This window comes from Centruroides sculpturatus, unplaced genomic scaffold (assembly GCF_000671375.1).
Source record: "Centruroides sculpturatus isolate CEXI.00-Female unplaced genomic scaffold, Cexi_2.0 scaffold338, whole genome shotgun sequence".
In the NCBI taxonomy this organism is placed as follows: Eukaryota; Metazoa; Arthropoda; class Arachnida; order Scorpiones; family Buthidae; genus Centruroides; species Centruroides sculpturatus.
Genome location: NW_019384628.1, coordinates 168421 through 188875, shown reverse-complemented (window position 1 = coordinate 188875; position 20455 = coordinate 168421). Strand labels below are relative to the sequence as shown.

The window sequence follows — 20455 nt, the reverse complement described above, 5'->3', positions numbered from 1 at the left end:
CAATTTGGGCAGTAAACAAACCCAATCTTGGAACAGATTACGTTCATTAACCAATCACCTACCATACATAAGTACCATAAAAAAGCTAACTCAAAAAGTAAAAACTTTTGGATAATTAATAAGTACCTTTGGTAAACACACGCATGACCATATTGCGGATAGTCCAATAAACCATATTTTCTATCGTCAACATTAAAAACAACATTTTGAAATTCAAACAAATTTTATTTTTTTGTTGATTCACTAACACAAAGTGTGTTTCTATTTCAACACTTGGCAATATTCCATCTTTATTCAGTTGATACGGTTATGAGTACAATAACACGTTTCAGGCACTGCCCCTTCTCAGTCAACTAAGTATCAAAATATTATATATAAATTCATTTTTCTATTATAGCTTGACATAGAAATTATTTTAATATTAAATCAATAATTCTTTTCACATGACATACCATAAGCACTTTTTCAGCATAGAAAGCACATACATTCATAAGATTGGCGTACTATTATACATCCAGTTTTTATCTTTAGCATTCCTACAAATTTTATAAATTTGTGTTTTATTTTACATATTTTATATAAATTTATAAGTTTTTCACTATCATTACATACCTTAAAATTTTTGGATGTTCTTTTTACGACGACATGTTTAAGTAAAACAGAAATAAGACAACATGGTTTAAGAAGATTTAAAATTTATTTTTTTGTGTCAATGGGGAAGGATTTAAGTCCTGCAGCCCTATCCTTGGACCTGCCACCAATTTTAATGTTCTATTATTTTTTCAATCTAAGACACAAGCAAAAGTTTTCATTGATATGTTTGTATTTTTACTTTCATTTTATGTATTGTCAGTGCTGTTTTCTAACAAATTTTTCAAGCCCAAAACATTTAAAATATTACAATAATATATAACAACTGAATCTAAATAATTGTATTTGATATTCTAAATGAAAGTAGCAGTTTCTATTAAAATAGTTTTGTTTTCAGTTTCTGTTACTTTCATTTAAAACAGTTTTGTTTTCATTATACAGTGGTACCTCAGGATACAAACGCCCCGGGCAGCATAGAAAATTTTCAGGATATGACATGAAATTCGAACATATTTTTGCTCCATGATACAAACAAAAACTCACCATACCCGTTACATTAGTTTGCAGCACCATTTTTTATTCACTTCTATTCATTGGACTCAGTCCACGTGTTCGCTTCGTCGTGGAAGGATCTCGCTCGATAAAGGAAATCTTGAGGTATTATCAGAAAGTGACTGATTTTATTGAAAAGAAACATCCCAAAAAGATTCACACTGGCTGTATTGCTGCTCAGAGTAATGACATTTGCCTAAGTCATTTTAGAAAAATTTTAAAAAGTAGGCAAAACCAAACCTCTTTGGATAGATATTTTACCACGTGACCTCTATCCAGTGAAAGTGCTGGTGGAAGTGAAGGAAAGAAAGCAAAAAGCAGTGAATAAAAATTAAGAAAATATATATAAAACAACAATAATTTTTTAAATCTTTTCTAAGTTATTTTTATGTTATTGTTACATTATGTCATGTAAGTTAAGTTTTAGTATCATTTCCCTTCTCCCTCTCTTCCGCCACCAGTTTACACCTCCACCGTCGTCTATCCTCAAAAGTAAAGTGCAAATAAAACTACATTTTTTTTTTTTAATCAATTATTATTCTATTATGGTTATTTATACATTTACAACTACAAAACGCATTTTTCAGTGTTTTCCTTACTATATTTTTTTAAGCTTTAATTTGAGTGTATTTTTCGTGTTGGAACAAATTATTTGGTTTTACATGTAATCGTATGGGGAAAAATGATTCACCTTACGACATTTTCATGATATGATCTCAGTTTCAGAACAGATTAATTTCATATCCTGAGGTACCACTGTATATAAGAACTGTTAATATAATTATTCTTCTATTCTGTACTCTGTTCAAGTTGGTTATGAAATTATTTACATTTCCTTACCTCTTCAGATAATAATTTTCCTTCTCTCTGTTGCAAATAGTCATACAACGTTCCTCCTGTATACATAGACATATACATTCTTCAATATTCTTGTCGTAACTTACGATATTAATCATTTGATAACCCATACCTGGAGCATATTCCATAACAATAACAATAGATTGTTCTTCAAGGAAATTTTCATAATAAGCGATAATATTCGGATGCTTTAACCTGGACAGAACTTTGGATTCGTTAAGCGAGACCAATCTTTCTTCTTTAGTCATTTGATCCACGCAGATTTGTTTAACTATAACTAACATTTTGTCGGCAATTCTACGACAAAGATACACAGTTCTGAAATAATATACATTTTATATATTTAAATAATATAAATATTAATAATTAACTCCAATAATTTATTCTACCAACCCATAAGCACCTCTTCCCACTGTACGGATTTTCTCGTATTTCTCCATCTTCCCAATACATTCACATCTCGTAAACATGTGTCTTCCCACCAAAACAAGCTCGGTTATACCCTCTAGCGGAAAACTATTTTGTAAATGTCAAAATTTAAATTACAAAGTATTCATTACCGACTCGTATAACTTTGTTCTCTGATTATTGTTACAGAGAAAATTTTAATTAAAAAATTGACACATTGAAACAATATATCGCTTCTTTTTAATTTCCATAGCAATAATAATAAAGCGCTGAGGAATCCTCCCATTGAACGACTTTTAGAGGAACAGAATGGAGTTAATTTTTATACACATTCGGTTTATCGAGCGAGGAATAGTGTAATTCACGAAAGTAATAATTTAGATTCTATAAACATTTTTTTATTTTTTGCCAACTTTCAAGGGCTTTTGCCCCCTGTGTGACGCTCGAATCGACGGTGAGTAGCAAGGTCTATATAAGAAGGTCAAGACACGCTCCCGTGATTCTATGCGGCAGCGGCCATTTTGGGACTTATCGCTAGACTACACTCCATATGTAGTTCCTGCGTGAGTCGACTATTATTACGTATATAAGTACTGTACTCAAAACTTTAAACAACGGGAGTGACACCAAATTGTAAAAGTAAATCCACAGACTTTCGATTGTTTAGATTTCCTGCAAATAAGCAGAGGAAAGCAAAATGTAGCATAAACATCACCGGATAGTTTATGATACAGTTCAAAGAGTTTATATATGTAAAGTTTGTAAGTGGTTTAAACTAGTGGATACTTTTCGTGTCCATGAACGAACTATACATGGTAATTTATAAATGACATTGGCAATCCAGATATAAAACAAATGTAATTTTTTCATTTTTCTATCTGATGATGATAAAATAATTAAACATATACAGTAGAGTGTGACCGTAGGGTCGGTATCTCTTTGATACCCCGTCAGGATGTGACACCACCGAGTCTCGCAGGACTCGGAAATCGCGAATCTACGTCACGCGAGCGTTAGCGGGTGAGTGGTTGGATTCGGAGTAGAGGTGAGGACCTGGAATGGAGTGAACGGAGAGAATAACGGAAGACTGCACTCAAAGTTACTTTAAACATAAATAACCGTTTATTTATATGTAAGCTACGTTAGTTATACATCCAAATTTAAGGTTACAAGTTAATATTGGCTAAATATAAGTTACGTGAATCGCTAGTTACAATCGAGTTCGCGATTAGCTAACGTTTATATACAGTATATATAATCTAAATTAGGTTTACATCCGTGAATAAAATGCTAACATAAACTACATGAATCGTGTTCAGTTATTGATTATTTTCTAGTTCTAATTACAACCGGTTTCGCGTTTAGTTTACGCGGAGAGAGAGAGCGTACAGTAGTGCGCGAGCAGGATAAAATAACTTAGGTTGTATTGTTGATCAAGTACCAGCACAAAAAAAGGTCCAACAGTTCCTTTCAGTTGAGTAGGTGTTGAGGTCTTCTAGTTTTGTAGGCGAGAAGGAGGTGTTGGTTGACGTTCAGGAATCTCGGCGGGAGGTAAACGATCGGCGCGCACACACACTCTAATAACTTCCACCCCCTTACTTATCGTGCCTGTCCCTCTTATATCAAGTCCTCTTTTTTGAACCTTTCCCCGATTTCGTCAGCGATGACGATCTTCTTGGTCCAATGAGGTGACGTGTGACACAATCGTGACACAGTACATTGTTGAAATGTACTCATCTCAACAAGGAACCCAACTCGTGGGAATCGAGGTTTTTATCGATTTTATTTTTTCCCTTTTTTTTCTGTTTTCTCGTTCCGTCTTCATAGAGTTGCATCCCAAGTTCAATTAAAATTTTATTAAAAAAATTTAAAGTTTACAACTCGAAATTTCTGACCCTCACATCCAGATTGGCAATCCAGATATAAAACAAATGTAATTTTTTCATTTTTCTGTCTGATGATAAAATAATTAAATATATACAGTAGATCATCGATTATCCGACTGAATTGGGGACTCAGGTTGGTCGGATAACTGAAAAAATCGGATAACCGAAAAGAATGAAAAAATTACATTATTAGTATAGTATATTAGTATATTTCATGTAATTAGTATATCGCTATTAATTAACTTCGCGTTGAATTTTCATCGATGTTTAGCCTAACAAATTCTTTTAAAAATAATAATCGTCGCTATTGTATCGTTAAAAATTATTTTTAAGTTATTTTATTGCTCACAAAAAACAACGACTTATAATTAGAAAATTAAGTCTCGTTTGAATACTGGCCGCCCTTCAATAGTCGAGACCTGTTGCCAGCTAAAACACGCAAAAATTTAACAAAAATAATAATAAAGTAGCCAAGACATAGTCAAATATTGTAGCGCCACATCACTAGCGGACATTTGAATTTTGCCGACTAGAACGGTCGGTTAACCGATGTGACGGTTAATCGGGGGTCGGATAATCGATGCTCTACTGTATAATTGTTTTAATTTGACCATATTGTGTTTAAAAATAAAATTATGATGATAGTATTAACTTAAACTCTGAATATTTATTAATAAAACATCGCGGCGGCCGGATGGCCGAACGAACAAGGTGGCAGCATACCGCTCTGGGGGACCCGGGTTCGAATCTGAACGGGTAGAAAAATCCCCAGTAATTTTTCGGGAGGTGATCCGTTCGGATATGTCGGACCCCGTCCCTCACCGCCCGGCAGCCCCATTGTGGGCATGGCCGAATCCATAATGGGCTTGCAAAAAGAGGCCCTCTTAGTGCCCACAGGGCGGAAAGAGTTAAAAAAAATAAATAAAACATTGCAAAAAATTTAGTTTAATAGTAATTTATACTTAATTTAATTTAAATAAATTTTACATTAATTTTATTGTTAGAATTTTTATTTTAAAAGAAGTGATGGAAATCTAAATATATCTAATTCTTATAATCTAGAGATTTTATAATATGTAATTGATTTCATTTACATTTAATTTTTTCATTTGCATAGCAATAATTATTTGCCACTGATCATTTAAAAACAGATCTTATTTGAATAACATAAATTGTTTTTTCTGGAGAGAAAAAATGTAAGGATCAGATACGTTTAAAATGCTTGTGTGTTCGTACATCCAATTTCAGAATACTGTTACAAATAATTTAGCTGAATTGTGCATTTGATACATTTTTCTGGTATGGATTTAAAGTGTAATGATTTAATATTTTTCTCACATTTAAATATATCAAATATAATGCAAAAGACTTAATATTTTTACAGTAGGTTTTAGTAGTAATCTTTAAATTTTATTATTAATGCAGAACATGTAAACAAAAAATTATGCACAAACAACATTAAATTGGTATTTTTTTTTTGTTGTTGTTTTATTTAAAGTAAAATTGACTATTTATTTGTAGAAAAGAAAATTTTAGCATTATTTTGCTATGGCANATTAATTTTATTGTTAGAATTTTTATTTTAAAAGAAGTGATGGAAATCTAAATATATCTAATTCTTATAATCTAGAGATTTTATAATATGTAATTGATTTCATTTACATTTAATTTTTTCATTTGCATAGCAATAATTATTTGCCACTGATCATTTAAAAACAGATCTTATTTGAATAACATAAATTGTTTTTTCTGGAGAGAAAAAATGTAAGGATCAGATACGTTTAAAATGCTTGTGTGTTCGTACATCCAATTTCAGAATACTGTTACAAATAATTTAGCTGAATTGTGCATTTGATACATTTTTCTGGTATGGATTTAAAGTGTAATGATTTAATATTTTTCTCACATTTAAATATATCAAATATAATGCAAAAGACTTAATATTTTTACAGTAGGTTTTAGTAGTAATCTTTAAATTTTATTATTAATGCAGAACATGTAAACAAAAAATTATGCACAAACAACATTAAATTGGTATTTTTTTTTTGTTGTTGTTTTATTTAAAGTAAAATTGACTATTTATTTGTAGAAAAGAAAATTTTAGCATTATTTTGCTATGGCAACAAATATTCATATTTTGTTTGAATACACTGTATTCTATTCAAGTATTGTCAGTTTATAGCCAAATAATTTAATTTAAAATTTTATTTTTGGAATTTTTTGAAAGCTATTTATAAATTTAAAATATATCTACATATATATTACTTATTATAAAATGAGCATTACACTGACAACGTTTATTAATAATACTATACTTTAAATTTTTTTTTATGTTATTGCATCATTTTACGAAGTGCCTATATACGTATTTGCATCAGCTTTAGCATCTATTTAATTAGTTTCAATCATAACAGCAAATGTGATATGGATGATTGTTTCTTTTAAACTATTTGATGAAAACGTTACATAAAATTGGGGTTGCATAATGATCCGAAATTATTATTATATTTTTGACTGGAAATCACTGGATTTATGCAATTTTAGTTTAATCAATGTCGTATAAAATTGACTGCTCGTACAAGTTTGCTGAAAACATGCGACTCAAAAAACCCAAAGATCTTGATATTGTTTGGACTGTTAAGAGGGTAATCGTTTAGAATAGCACACAAATTCAAATATTCGAAACTGAGGCGCCGCCTCTCGGCTAGGGTTGCCAACTCAAAACAAATAAAAGTAGCTAAAAGCAAACAAAGAACTATCGACTTCGGTACCTCTCGCATGCGAAGCGAGCGCTCTATTATTATTTGAGCCACGTCCCCGCTGCCTAGGCCACCTGAAACTTCTTCCACATTCGAATTCACTGAGGTATAACAGTGAAAACTAACATCCAGAATGAACGAATTATTTCAAAACGACAATCGAAAATTATCGGCGTAATAAAATTCGGCGCCCACAGAATAAAAATTACTTTTGATGGGTTTAGCTTTGAATCTATCTTTTTGTTTAATTAAGTTAATTCATAAGAAGATTATGAGGCCCCAGCAATTTTGTTACAAGTTACCTTTATGTAAAAGTATTTTTAATGTTAAAAAGACAATAAAATCCTAAAATAATAACAAGTTCTTTTATTTCTAACACACACCGTCACTATATATAATTTTTTGGTAATTTTTGATAAAGATGAGCGCCACTGAATTAATCTGATTAGATTAATTTCGTCAAAAATCGAGTCATCTTAAATGATTTTGATGTTAAATTAAAAATGAAATCTGTGTTTAAAATATAAAATAGTGACATTTTCCATTTATTTTGCCTTTGCATATATTTTACAAGAGTACAGTTTTAAAAATAAACTTAACTTCTCTTAATTTTATATTTTGTATAAAATAAAAAGTAGATCGACACTTATAATAATTTATCAAACCATTTCTTATTTTTGTTACATACACATGTAATTTCTTAATAGTTTTCATATTTGTTTTAAATACAGTAAAGTGTCGAAAATCCGGATTCGGCTGTCATCGCAAATCGATTATTGCAGCGAATACTGTACCTGAAATTCTGTCAAATGAGTGCAAATTGTAATTACCAGAGCCCCTTCGGCCGCCAATTTAAAGTCTTTTAATCTTTAAAATTGGCGTTTCCACTTCCCGGGACGAGGACCCAGGGGTTGGATTTGTGGGAAGCGAGTGTTCGGGTTGTTTCATTGTGTCGAATTACACAGAACGAGGCGCTTGACGTGTAAATGCGTGAGTGCGAGAATTCGAGTAAAGGTTAAACGGTGTATACCTTTGTGTACAGTGATGTTATGTCCGTGCGTGTGTATGAGTGTGATCGAAGAACTTCTTCGGCATGTCTATAAACAGAAAACAGTAAATTACGATACGAGAATAAATGTGTTAAAAAATGAAACGAAAGAGTTCTTACCATCGGAGATTTCGGAAAATATTCACTTGTACGATAAATGGCCACTTGGTCCTCTTCGTGGTAAAGTTGGGGAGAGAGATTCTTCTCCCTCCCTTCCCATTTGTGCTTTGTGTTTTGTAGGAACATTTGGGAGATTCTTCTCTCTCCCAAATGTTCCTACAAAACACAAAGCAGTGAGAAAACGAGAAGTTTATTCATTTATTACGTAAGATCAAGATCATTACCTTTGTCAGACAGTCTTTCTTCCTGAACAGTGTTACGAGAAGAGCGAAGGACCTGACCTAGCCTAGCCTAACATAACGTACCCTAAGCAAAAGCTCAATCCTCGTAACAGCTGTTTGGGAAGAAAGGTCGGCCGAATGTCGCGTCCGGTGAGTATACGTGTCACGTCCGGGTGATCACAATCGAGAGTCAAATCCGTTGTCGTCGACCGAGTGTCACGTTCGGGAGACAAGTCCGTGGGTTACGATCGGGTAAGAGAGGTCGCGTCCGGGAAAAGGTGTCGAGTCCGGGTGAAAAGCGTCGAATCCGGTAAGAAAGTCGCATCCGGGTGAAGAAGAGAAAATCGAAGAGGATCACCACCTAGGCCAAGGAAACCACAGCCGTCCGCAGCAACAAAACTACGGACAGCACGGACTCTCAACTTCGGCGGCTCTCTCCTCCGACTCCTTCCCATTCCGACTTCGGCAAGGCGGTGGCGTCGCCGTCGCGGACGAACGGGCAGAACGCGACCAACCAGAAAATGTCAGCTCGGACGAGCTGTCACTTTTGACATCTTCCACAGCAACGTTTATGGCCGGATGACCCCCGAAAACCTTGGCCAATTACATTGGACCCAGGGTGTAGCGTCGCATCATCCCGACTCCGGGAGGATGCCACGCCACGCGCACTTGGGGAAGGTCTTCTTCACCCGCTGCCTCTCGCTCGTCGAGCCCCCTCTCCTCTAACGGCACGGAACGACAGACTCGTTCCGCGTCGTCCGAGGAACCCCCTCCCTCCGGCGCCACCGCCTGCCTCCGCCGGAACCGCCTCCAAAGCCGCACCAACGTCTTCATTCTGTAAGAAAGAAAATTTGCAATTAGTCCAGTGAAAACAAAAGCTTAAATTAATGCTTAAATTCTTCTGAGTAAAAGCAAAATGCTCACTTCAGCTGCCTTTTTAAATCTAAGATTCAAATTCGAAGCGCAAACTGTCGACCATCGAATAATGTGCCGAGATGTCTTCTGGGACCGATTCTCCAAGTAATATTAAATAAATTCTTACGCCTAGGATCAATATGGATTAAGACTTACCTGAAAAATCTTCAATCTTCTCTGCAAAAGTGCTCAAACCGCAAAAAACAGCACATAATCCAAGAGCACAACAAAAGCACGTCAGACCACAACCAGAAACACAATCGAACTGCGATTCGTCATGTGTGACGTATTTCGAACAAACGTTAAAAAACGCGTCAACAATGTTCGAATTTCGCAAAAATTAGAATTAAAAAAAATTCTTCATTAGTATCACACAAATTAATGGTCTTTTAATGTATTTTAAGCTGAATTGAACAGTAAATTTACTTAGAGTAAATTACTTGTAAAAACTGAAATTTTACAGACCATGTGTTTATTTTCAATAATACTTCTAATGTACCGTTGCTCAGTTAAAATGAAATTTATAGAATACTGTAAAAGCAATGCTATTATTTATGATAGTTAAACATAAATTAAATCCATTTTTATCCATGCAATATTACTTTTCATTCTCCTCAATTAATATTTATGTAACAGATTTAAATTCACTCAAACAATGTAACTAAGCACTTCATTTATATCAATTTGCAAGCTCTTCAATGCTTTTCATTAATCTTTTATTTGCCTATTTCAAAAACAATGTCATTTTAGATGTACAACATCCCCCGATTTATGAACAATCATATTCCAAAACATATTCTGTAACCAAAGTTATAAAGTCAAATGATTATTCTCTTAAGAAATAACATAATCAACAGTAATTGTATCTAACTTTAGTGTCATTTTTTTACTTTTTATTTTTAATCTACTTTCAGTTTTTAATTGCCAGACAAAGTTCCAAGTTAACAATGCCAGCTGGAATTTTTAAAATATTGGGAAATGTTCTTTAAAGCTGAATTGTTGCAGCTCTAATTAGTACAGTATTTAAAGTGAAAATAAAAACTGAAATTTTACAGACCATGTGTTTATTTTCAATAATACTTCTAATGTACCNACATGGTGCAGAATGTCCACCGTAGAGAGGAAAAGACGTTCTTCTTAAATTCTACGTCTCGAGGCTTGACCATCCCCGAAAATCGCACGAAATTCATTCGAATTTCGTGCGATTTTCGCGTGATATTTTTCGTCCATCGCATGAAATAAATCAAATTATTAAGATTTCGATTTATTTCGCTTTTCGGAGAGATTCGCCGGTCGCCGTCGGGATTGTACGTTTCGCGCATTGATGTAACATCAAACTGGATAAAGTTAATATAAAAAATACCAAAAGACCTTTATAATACGGCCGAACGAAAATGAAGTCCGAAACAACGGGAAAACCGACACAGAGGATAAACAGATTGAGCTAGGGAGAAGAGACCGAACATACTTTTCTCCTTGAGTTCCTGGCTTTTTAAAGGATCTCGCCCCTAAATACTTAATTTGATGGGTTAATCAATTTGACACTTCCGTTCGACTTGGCCCGCAAATGTTGATCTAACCTTGAAACTTTCGATCGTATCTCACGCCATGATATTTTCTTTTCTGACACGGCTAAGAATTTTTCTGTGTCTTCATTACTTACAACTCGACAATTTTGCTTTCGGAGGAACGCTACATTTATTTGCAAATTTTGGCATGTTTACCAGAGTCAGAGTCAAAACAGGGATTTTTTCCCATCGACATTCTAAACATTGCAATCCGTTAGTTCGAGTCGACCCTTGACTTAACCCGTCGGCACGCGCGTGCTCCGTCAAATAGAAATTACGCGCGCTCGGTCAATTAGGCACCAAATTAAAAAATTAATTAATAAAATTTTAGCGTCGTAAAACAAGTATTTTTACTTTAATCCAGTTTTATGATATGTTTGTAGTCGAATTTAGTCAAAAAACTTTAATTTTGTTATAATTTTGTTGATGAGTTTAATTTTTTAATATTAGAAGGTAATTAGCATAAATTACAAAGTGTCGTGTTTCATCTTCGCTCCCGTTCAAGTTTATAGTCCTAGATACGCGTCACTATCTATATGTCTAGTGACTAGATATGTCACTTTTTACAACAGAAATGACCGTACCTTGAGAGTTTTATTTTTTTCTCTATTTTAGTTATCATTAGCTAACTTTTTTTGATAGATTCCCATATATATGTCTTTTCTGAAGTTGCAGATATTTTTTTTATTAAGTTTCACGAATTTTTGTTTTTTTATTTGCATTTTATATATAAAATATAAGAAAATTCAAAAATTAATTAATTGTTATCAGAAATGCTAAACTATAAGTACAATGTGTTTTAGAGTACTATTGCGAATAGATATAGTCAATTATTTTGTAAACATATTTGTTGTTTTAATTTGGTTAATGTCCGGATACGTGGACTGTCATGGTGGCAGTTCCTGTTTCAGCTTCCCCGCGTTTCTTTATGCAGCGAGAGTGTAGCGAAATGACATCACGAGCAGTGTTGGCCAATTAGAAACCAGTTTCAGTGTGTTCGCTGTAATGCACTTCTCGAGCGCTGCATAAAGAAACATGGGGAAAGTAAGTTTGTTTTTTTTACCACTAGAGGAATTAGTCATATTTTTCCCGTCATTTTCATTTAAATCGTATTATCATTATATATTTTGACAGCCAACATTTTAAGGCTTATTTGTTAAAAATTAATGTNCTTTCCTTTATTGACATCAGATTTGTTAAATTTCACGGAATTGTGCTATTTTTCAACTCTATTATTTATTCTCTGGTAAATAATAGACTCTAATAAGTCTTACTAGAGTCTATTATATAGACTTACTAGTCCTCCACTGTGAAAAACAACAAACTGCTAATCGCTTTATTACTTTGTTTTCAAAAACTTCCTTCTCTGTAAGCCGAGGGTCAAATGGCTAACAGATTGTTTACTTCCACTCAGGGAAATGTGATGGTGTCATAAAACTTTATAAAATGATTAAAAAATACCAATGAAAGAAATTATTTCCGGTCAAATTTCAGTTTTTTACAAGTTATTCGTTTTATAATGACGCGATTATAAGCGAAGAAGCACGCGCTGTAGCTGCAGCTATTTTTAGTAACAGCGACTGGCGGGAAATTTGAAAATTGAAATCCGAGATCACGCGCGCCATAGTGCCGATTCGGCACCAATAATTAAATAAAAATAATGAGACGCTTTAAGCAAAAATTGAATTGCGCATCGTAAAATTGAAGAAAAATTAGACAGGTAATAATTTTTTCAGATTTTTCACACAATAAGAATTTTTACACGAACTAATTAAAAATCGATTAGTGCCTAATCGGCACTAGGCGCGTGCCGACGGGTTAAGGGGGCTGCAATTTGAAAAAAATTGTAGACCTAAATTCTTACTGTACTCTGCCCGTCTGTCTTAATCTCGAGAACGGAGTTAGATAAAATCCGAGACCAGATATGGATATGGACAGGAAGCTCCAATTAACTATATACGAACTTCCCATGCAAACCGGAAGTCACGTTTTTTCAATTCAAAATTCCCCCCCAAAGCAGTTAATAGATGACCGGCACGACTCTATTGTTTATGATGTACAGGGACAAGCAACTACTAATTTGAGGTGGAGAGCATATGTTTTAAATTAAATGATTTAAAAATATGATAAAAAATTGCAGCCCAGCATCGTGACCATGCCACAATAAATAATTGCTCGTATTTATAGTTTGTTTGTGAAAACTTTGCTTTCAACTTGTGAAATATTTACAATGAAAAAGCACATTTTGACCTTTGTCGTGTTACGAACCACACAATATTGAAGTTAAAATTCTTCTAAGAGGTAAAAAGGAGTTAATAACTGTGGCAAATAGAAGAAGCGTTGCATTTGCCCATCAAAAATAGACAAAGAAAGCATGCCAGTAAGTGCTAGTAAGAGACTGATATGTAGAAACTACACCATCTATGATGTGTACAAATTGTGCATTATATCCATCATTGTGAATAACAAAAGTATATTAACAACAAAGGCTTTTAGCAATAATTTTACTAAGGGTGTTAGGCAGAGGTATAGCCTGGGCATAGCGGCTAAAATGGTCGACAAAGACTAATATATATTTATTTCCGTTATTGGTAATGGGTAAAGATCCTAGTAGAAAGTAGAGCGTCGATTATCCGAATCAATTGAGGACGAGTTCAGAAAATCGATATTTCGGATNTGTTCAAATTCTGCTAACAAAAATATTAACATTTGTCAACATCACTAATTTTAAATTTTTTAAAATGTCATATTTGTAATTATACTTCTGATACTCATTTCCAATTTCAATTAAAACTTTAATTATGGTAATTGATTATCATGATTAAATATCTCTTTATGTTACTACATATACATTCTTCAATTGTTAACAATTTGAATTTCCTTTTTAACAATACAATGACTAAACATTTACTGCTTAACATGTTATCTGCAAACCATAAAGCATAGAATACAAGCCTGTATGCACCAACCGGAAATTGCTTAACATCTATGAACTTGTACTATACTTTGTTTCCAAACAAATCACTATTAACATTTAAGTATTTGACATTAAATCTACATTCTTGTAATTTTTATAATCTTTTCCTTATTTTAAAATATTTTATTCATAAAATTTTGAATTTATAATACTGTGCTTAAAAGCACAGTAATATAAATTCAAACTATTCAAAATACCAAAAAGACCTGTCACTCTAAATCAAGTCTTGAAAAATAGTAGGATTCAACTGCTGAGTGATTAATTTAAAGTGCCAAATTATATTTATGATAATATGATATAATGCTATTGTTGAAAGTTTAATTTTTGAATTTTATTATTCTGAAATGTTTTGACAATATTCCTATAAATAATATTTGATATGATATAATATGATGACTATTATTAATGTATTGGATTTTTATCCATAGAATAATAATAAAAATTAACTATTATGTAATTCAGTACAATCCTGTGTTGTATGGAATTGCAACTAACAGGCAATCTGTCAAAGGGGAGATACCTCCCAGGACAACTTTTCTACAGAAACTGGCCCATATTTAGATGTTACAAACATGAAGAAAACCTGAAAAAACTCCACATAGCCAGCCCATTGGTGAGATGCAAACTCACAACTACCTACCAGTATTCAGTAATTTTATTCACTCAGCCACTGGTGAGTAAATAAAGTTAATTTAGTATAATTTAAGACTTGAAATATATTCTGTTTTAAATTTAGTTGTTACTATAGACTAATAGCAAAGCATATATAATAATAACATGTAAATCAATTAGAATACATAAAACTTCTTATTATTAAAGATTTTAATTAGTATTTAAAAAATACTTATAATTTCAAAAAGTAACAGTAATTTCAGTATTTACATTTATTCTCAAATATTTTGTAAAAATAATGTTATCAGCAAATATATACACTGATATTTCTAGTAATGCAGCATTACTCAGCAACTATTTTTATAGTATTAAATTCTTTAATTCTTGAAATAATTTCAATTTCAAGCATGAAAGAATTTCATGAAATTAATAAAAACTACAGTTTCTAATTGCCACTTCATATTTGATTGCAAAATTAAATTAACAAAAATAAATTTTTTTGTTAAATCAATAAAAACTATTATTGTAAAATAATTTTTAACTGTTATGACTGAAAACATTTTTTGATATTAAAGTTTTAGAACATTATAGACAACTTTTATACACCATTAGTATCTTGTAGAATAAAGGTGTATTTCAGAAACAAATTTAATTTTTTTTTAATAAAGTTTATTTCACGAGTAAAAATATAAAGTGAATAAGCCTGCAAAGAAATTCAGAAATATTTTACATAAAAATAATCAATGTATAACAAAATTATCATATATAAATCAATTTTTGTGACTAAACAAATTAATGCATAAATTTCCAATAAATATATGAGATAATTGAAAAAAAGGACTAAATTAGTTGTTTAATTTTCTAATTTAGAAACTATTCACTGTTTCATGCATTAATATAATATGATAATCATATTGATTCTTAGGATGCTACAATTCCTTTCCTTATGAATTATATTAGTAATGATTATACTCAAATGTATTCATTTCATTTTTTATAATAAATATTNATTCACCTTACGACATTTTCATGATACGATCTCAGTTTCGGAACAGATTAATTTCGTATCCTAAGGTACCACTGTATAAATAAGTGCATTTTTCCAATTACTTTATAACCTTTGTTCAAATTCTGCTAACAAAAATATTAACATTTGTCAACATCACTAATTTTAAATTTTTTAAAATGTCATATTTGTAATTATACTTCTGATACTCATTTCCAATTTCAATTAAAACTTTAATTATGGTAATTGATTATCATGATTAAATATCTCTTTATGTTACTACATATACATTCTTCAATTGTTAACAATTTGAATTTCCTTTTTAACAATACAATGACTAAACATTTACTGCTTAACATGTTGTTATCTGCAAACCATAAAGCATAGAATACAAGCCTGTATGCACCAACCGGAAATTGCTTAACATCTATGAACTTGTACTATACTTTGTTTCCAAACAAATCACTATTAACATTTAAGTATTTGACATTAAATCTACATTCTTGTAATTTTTATAATCTTTTCCTTATTTTAAAATATTTTATTCATAAAATTTTGAATTTATAATACTGTGCTTAAAAGCACAGTAATATAAATTCAAACTATTCAAAATACCAAAAAGACCTGTCACTCTAAATCAAGTCTTGAAAAATAGTAGGATTCAACTGCTGAGTGATTAATTTAAAGTGCCAAATTATATTTATGATAACATGATATAATGCTATTGTTGAAAGTTTAATTTTTGAATTTTATTATTCTGAAATGTTTTGACAATATTCCTATAAATAATATTTGATATGATATAATATGATGACTATTATTAATGTATTCGATTTTTATCCATAGAATAATAATAAAAATTAACTATTATGTAATTCAGTACAATCCTGTGTTGTATGGAATTGCAACTAACAGGCAATCTGTCAAAGGGGAGATACCTCCCAGGACAACTTTTCTACAGAAACTGGCCCATATTTAGATGTTACAAACATGAAGAAAACCTGAAAAAACTCCACATAGCCAGCCCATTGGTGAGATGCAAACTCACAACTACCTACCAGTATTCAGTAATTTTATTCACTCAGCCACTGGTGAGTAAATAAAGTTAATTTAGTATAATTTAAGACTTGAAATATATTCTGTTTTAAATTTAGTTGTTACTATAGACTAATAGCAAAGCATATATAATAATAACATGTAAATCAATTAGAATACATAAAACTTCTTATTATTAAAGATTTTAATTAGTATTTAAAAAATACTTATAATTTCAAAAAGTAACAGTAATTTCAGTATTTACATTTATTCTCAAATATTTTGTAAAAATAATGTTATCAGCAAATATATACACTGATATTTCTAGTAATGCAGCATTACTCAGCAACTATTTTTATAGTATTAAATTCTTTAATTCTTGAAATAATTTCAATTTCAAGCATGAAAGAATTTCATGAAATTAATAAAAACTACAGTTTCTAATTGCCACTTCATATTTGATTGCAAAATTAAATTAACAAAAATAAATTTTTTTGTTAAATCAATAAAAACTATTATTGTAAAATAATTTTTAACTGTTATGACTGAAAACATTTTTTGATATTAAAGTTTTAGAACATTATAGACAACTTTTATACACCATTAGTATCTTGTAGAATAAAGGTGTATTTCAGAAACAAATTTAATTTTTTTTTAATAAAGTTTATTTCACGAGTAAAAATATAAAGTGAATAAGCCTGCAAAGAAATTCAGAAATATTTTACATAAAAATAATCAATGTATAACAAAATTATCATATATAAATCAATTTTTGTGACTAAACAAATTAATGCATAAATTTCCAATAAATATATGAGATAATTGAAAAAAAGGACTAAATTAGTTGTTTAATTTTCTAATTTAGAAACTATTCACTGTTTCATGCATTAATATAATATGATAATCATATTGATTCTTAGGATGCTACAATTCCTTTCCTTATGAATTATATTAGTAATGATTATACTCAAATGTATTCATTTCATTTTTTATAATAAATATTTTCTAAATATATTATCTTGGTTGCAGTGTTTAGCAGTTGAACTGAATTGTTATGATGTATTTAATTATCTTATTTAACAAAAGGTAACAAAAAAATAACATAATTTTAAAAATTCAAATGTCATTTCTTTATACTCTGATAGCATAGATCTAAAAATTTAATATTTACAAATTCTAAAAATACACTTTTATGCTTATTTAAAATAATAAAATTTATATTAAATCTGAATTTATTTCATCAATTTAAAGCCTAAATTATTATTACTCTTCTTTATTCACTGAACAATTAGTTATAGTTATAATAAGTTTTTTGCTAAATTTAAGAATTTAAGACAACTCTTGATTACTCACTCCCCCCCACACTATTGTTCAGCTTACATGTTCGGACGTGTCACATGGAATCAACGCATAGCTACAATTTATTTTGTGTTATTTATTTGTGTTTGTTATATCTACAGAGACTTCAGAGACTCTATGTGGTGATTTCTTGTAACTGTGAATGAATTAAAAGACGAAATAAGATTAACGAGAACATTTATTAGCTTACATACATCCGACTTGGATTTTACACAAATTATACCTTTATACCTTGACTTACGCAAATTCGACTTACGTGGTAATCGCTCAGTCCCACCTATTGCGTAAGTTCGGGGTATTACTGTATATGCCTAGTTATTAGTAATGTATCAAAACACATTTAACATTCATATGTTTAAGAGAATATAATTACACGCTAATACCATCTAAAACTCAGCTTTATTAATTCATTATTATTAAAAAATTATATATTAAACATTATATTAAAAAATATATTAAAAAATGCTTGCAAAGCTTTCTCAATCAGTTCATATAAAAATATAACCAGCTTCAAAATAAATAAAAAATAATAATTTTTCTTTATGTATCACATCTCTCAGAATTACTGATTTTAAGAGCAGTTTGTGTGTGTGATTATTGCAGTTTTTATAAATTATTTCATAAGTTATTAAAGAAAGTTTTATACTAACATACACATGGAAAAAAGATCCAAAATGGTTTATTTTAATGACATATTATCATTGCTCAGCTATCCTGATAATAATATCTACTTTATATATCCTGATGATAATATCTACTTTATATAAAATAACAATATAATAATTTTATTTTATAATATCTACTTTATATAAAATATTTGATTTAAAATCATCACCACTTTTTTCACATGCACAACAATACAAAAAAAAAAAAAAAACAGTGGCACTGGAAATTGATAAAATTGCCTTAAAATTTTTATGAATAGTCTATATTGGGAATAAAAGGTCAAAGCCTGTGGGGCAAGTGGCAAATCTCCTGTAGAATCATAATAGTTTCTTTAGAAAGAGAACCAATTTAAACTATTTTTACATGATTTGTTTATTTTTTTTATAGACTATATATTCTAAAAGCAAAACTAAATTAATAATGTCACTAATGTAATAAAAACAACTGGTAAGTTCCTAAACCCAGCCAATACAAACCACCATAAAATTTGGAATTTCTAAGTGAGTAAATTGGCCATCACAAAGTTACTTGATTATGCTTAACAATGACTGGCATTTGTATGAAGTACAATGACTGTTTGTAATTTTTAAAACATCTGTAAGTATTTATACTGTATACTTTAATCCTGTAGCTGCAGAAGACTGACACATCAAAATACANTCTTGCATTAAAAAAATTATCAATCAAAGTTTAATTAATAAACCTAAAATCTATTTTCCATTAATTACAACAAAATAAACATTTCCTTTAAGACAAAAACATCAAAAATATTTTTGGTATTTCATTAATATATAAAATTTGGTATTTTTCATAAAAACAAGTAATAATGAAATACTACATTTAAAAGAAATTTTAATATTTAATTAGACTGCCTATTTTGTGACAGGTGGCTTGATGACAGTACTAGACTGTCAAAAATATCAACCTATAACTATAATGTTTATATCATATAATGATTCATCTTGCCAAGTTCTGTTGTTTTATCCACAGATGGTATTAAAACATTATGAGGTTGTTTTCACCCACACATTATTTAAATATACTAAAAATATTAGTTGGGAGAGTAGCATAAATAATAAGCTTTTGTATTCAATGAAGATATAATATACTGCATAAACAAAATTATATTTACCAGCATTGAAAACTTTGAATTTTTAAACAGATTATCTTATGTAGGAATTAAAATTCAGATGAATTATCTGAAGTGATATTTTATTTATTTTCTGAAATATATNGCAAAAATTAATATAAGACACTGTCTTATTTTCGGGGAAACACGGTAGCAAAAGATTGCAGCGCCACAGAACTGGCGAAAATTTAAATTTGTCGACTGGAATTCTTTCGGATAATTGACACTCTACTGTATATCTATAGCAGTACGTTCAAATAAATGTGTTAAAGGAGGAAATAGCTGTAATTCAGCTTCAGTTCGTTTATCCCATGGGTGGCCAACCTTTTGCATACCATGCGCCAATTTTTTGACAGACGAGTTCAGATGCACCATATAACTCGAACACTTTTTATACAGTCTTGTGTTCAATGTTAGGGGTTGATAAATAGAGATAAGAATAAATCTGCTTCGCTTAGGAAAGAAAAGGGAATAAGTTAATCACGCAGTTGAATTAATTAATTTATGACAGTTTATTGAAGCACCAATTTACAATAGTCAACAATGATCTCCTGTACGAGAGGGCTATTGCTGCCAGAGTCTTGTTTGGTGAAGATTAATTTATTGGTATATTAATTTATTTATATTAATTTATTGAACAATTATTGGCACTGAGAACGAGATCAGCTTGGAATAACTTTAATCACAATAAATGTTTTCGGCCATTTACACGCCTGTAAACTGATCGGAAATAAAGATCGCAAGA

The 20455-nt window shown here is 30.7% G+C and overlaps 1 protein-coding gene across 1 annotated transcript in view; it reads right to left on the bottom strand.

Annotated features, from left to right (window-relative positions):
- Positions 1-8332, bottom strand: part of LOC111625661 (serine/threonine-protein kinase Nek8-like) — a 35293-nt gene extending 26961 nt beyond the window's left edge. Inside the window, exons 1-5 of the mRNA XM_023368873.1 lie at positions 8223-8332; positions 8085-8151; positions 2395-2506; positions 2114-2319; positions 1984-2039 (exon numbers count right to left, since the gene is read on the bottom strand). Coding sequence (XP_023224641.1) covers positions 1984-2039; positions 2114-2319; positions 2395-2506; positions 8085-8151; positions 8223-8225 — 444 coding nt within the window. The 5' untranslated portion in view covers positions 8226-8332. The remainder of the gene's footprint in view (positions 1-1983; positions 2040-2113; positions 2320-2394; positions 2507-8084; positions 8152-8222) is intronic.
- Positions 8333-20455: the final 12123 nt, after the last annotated feature.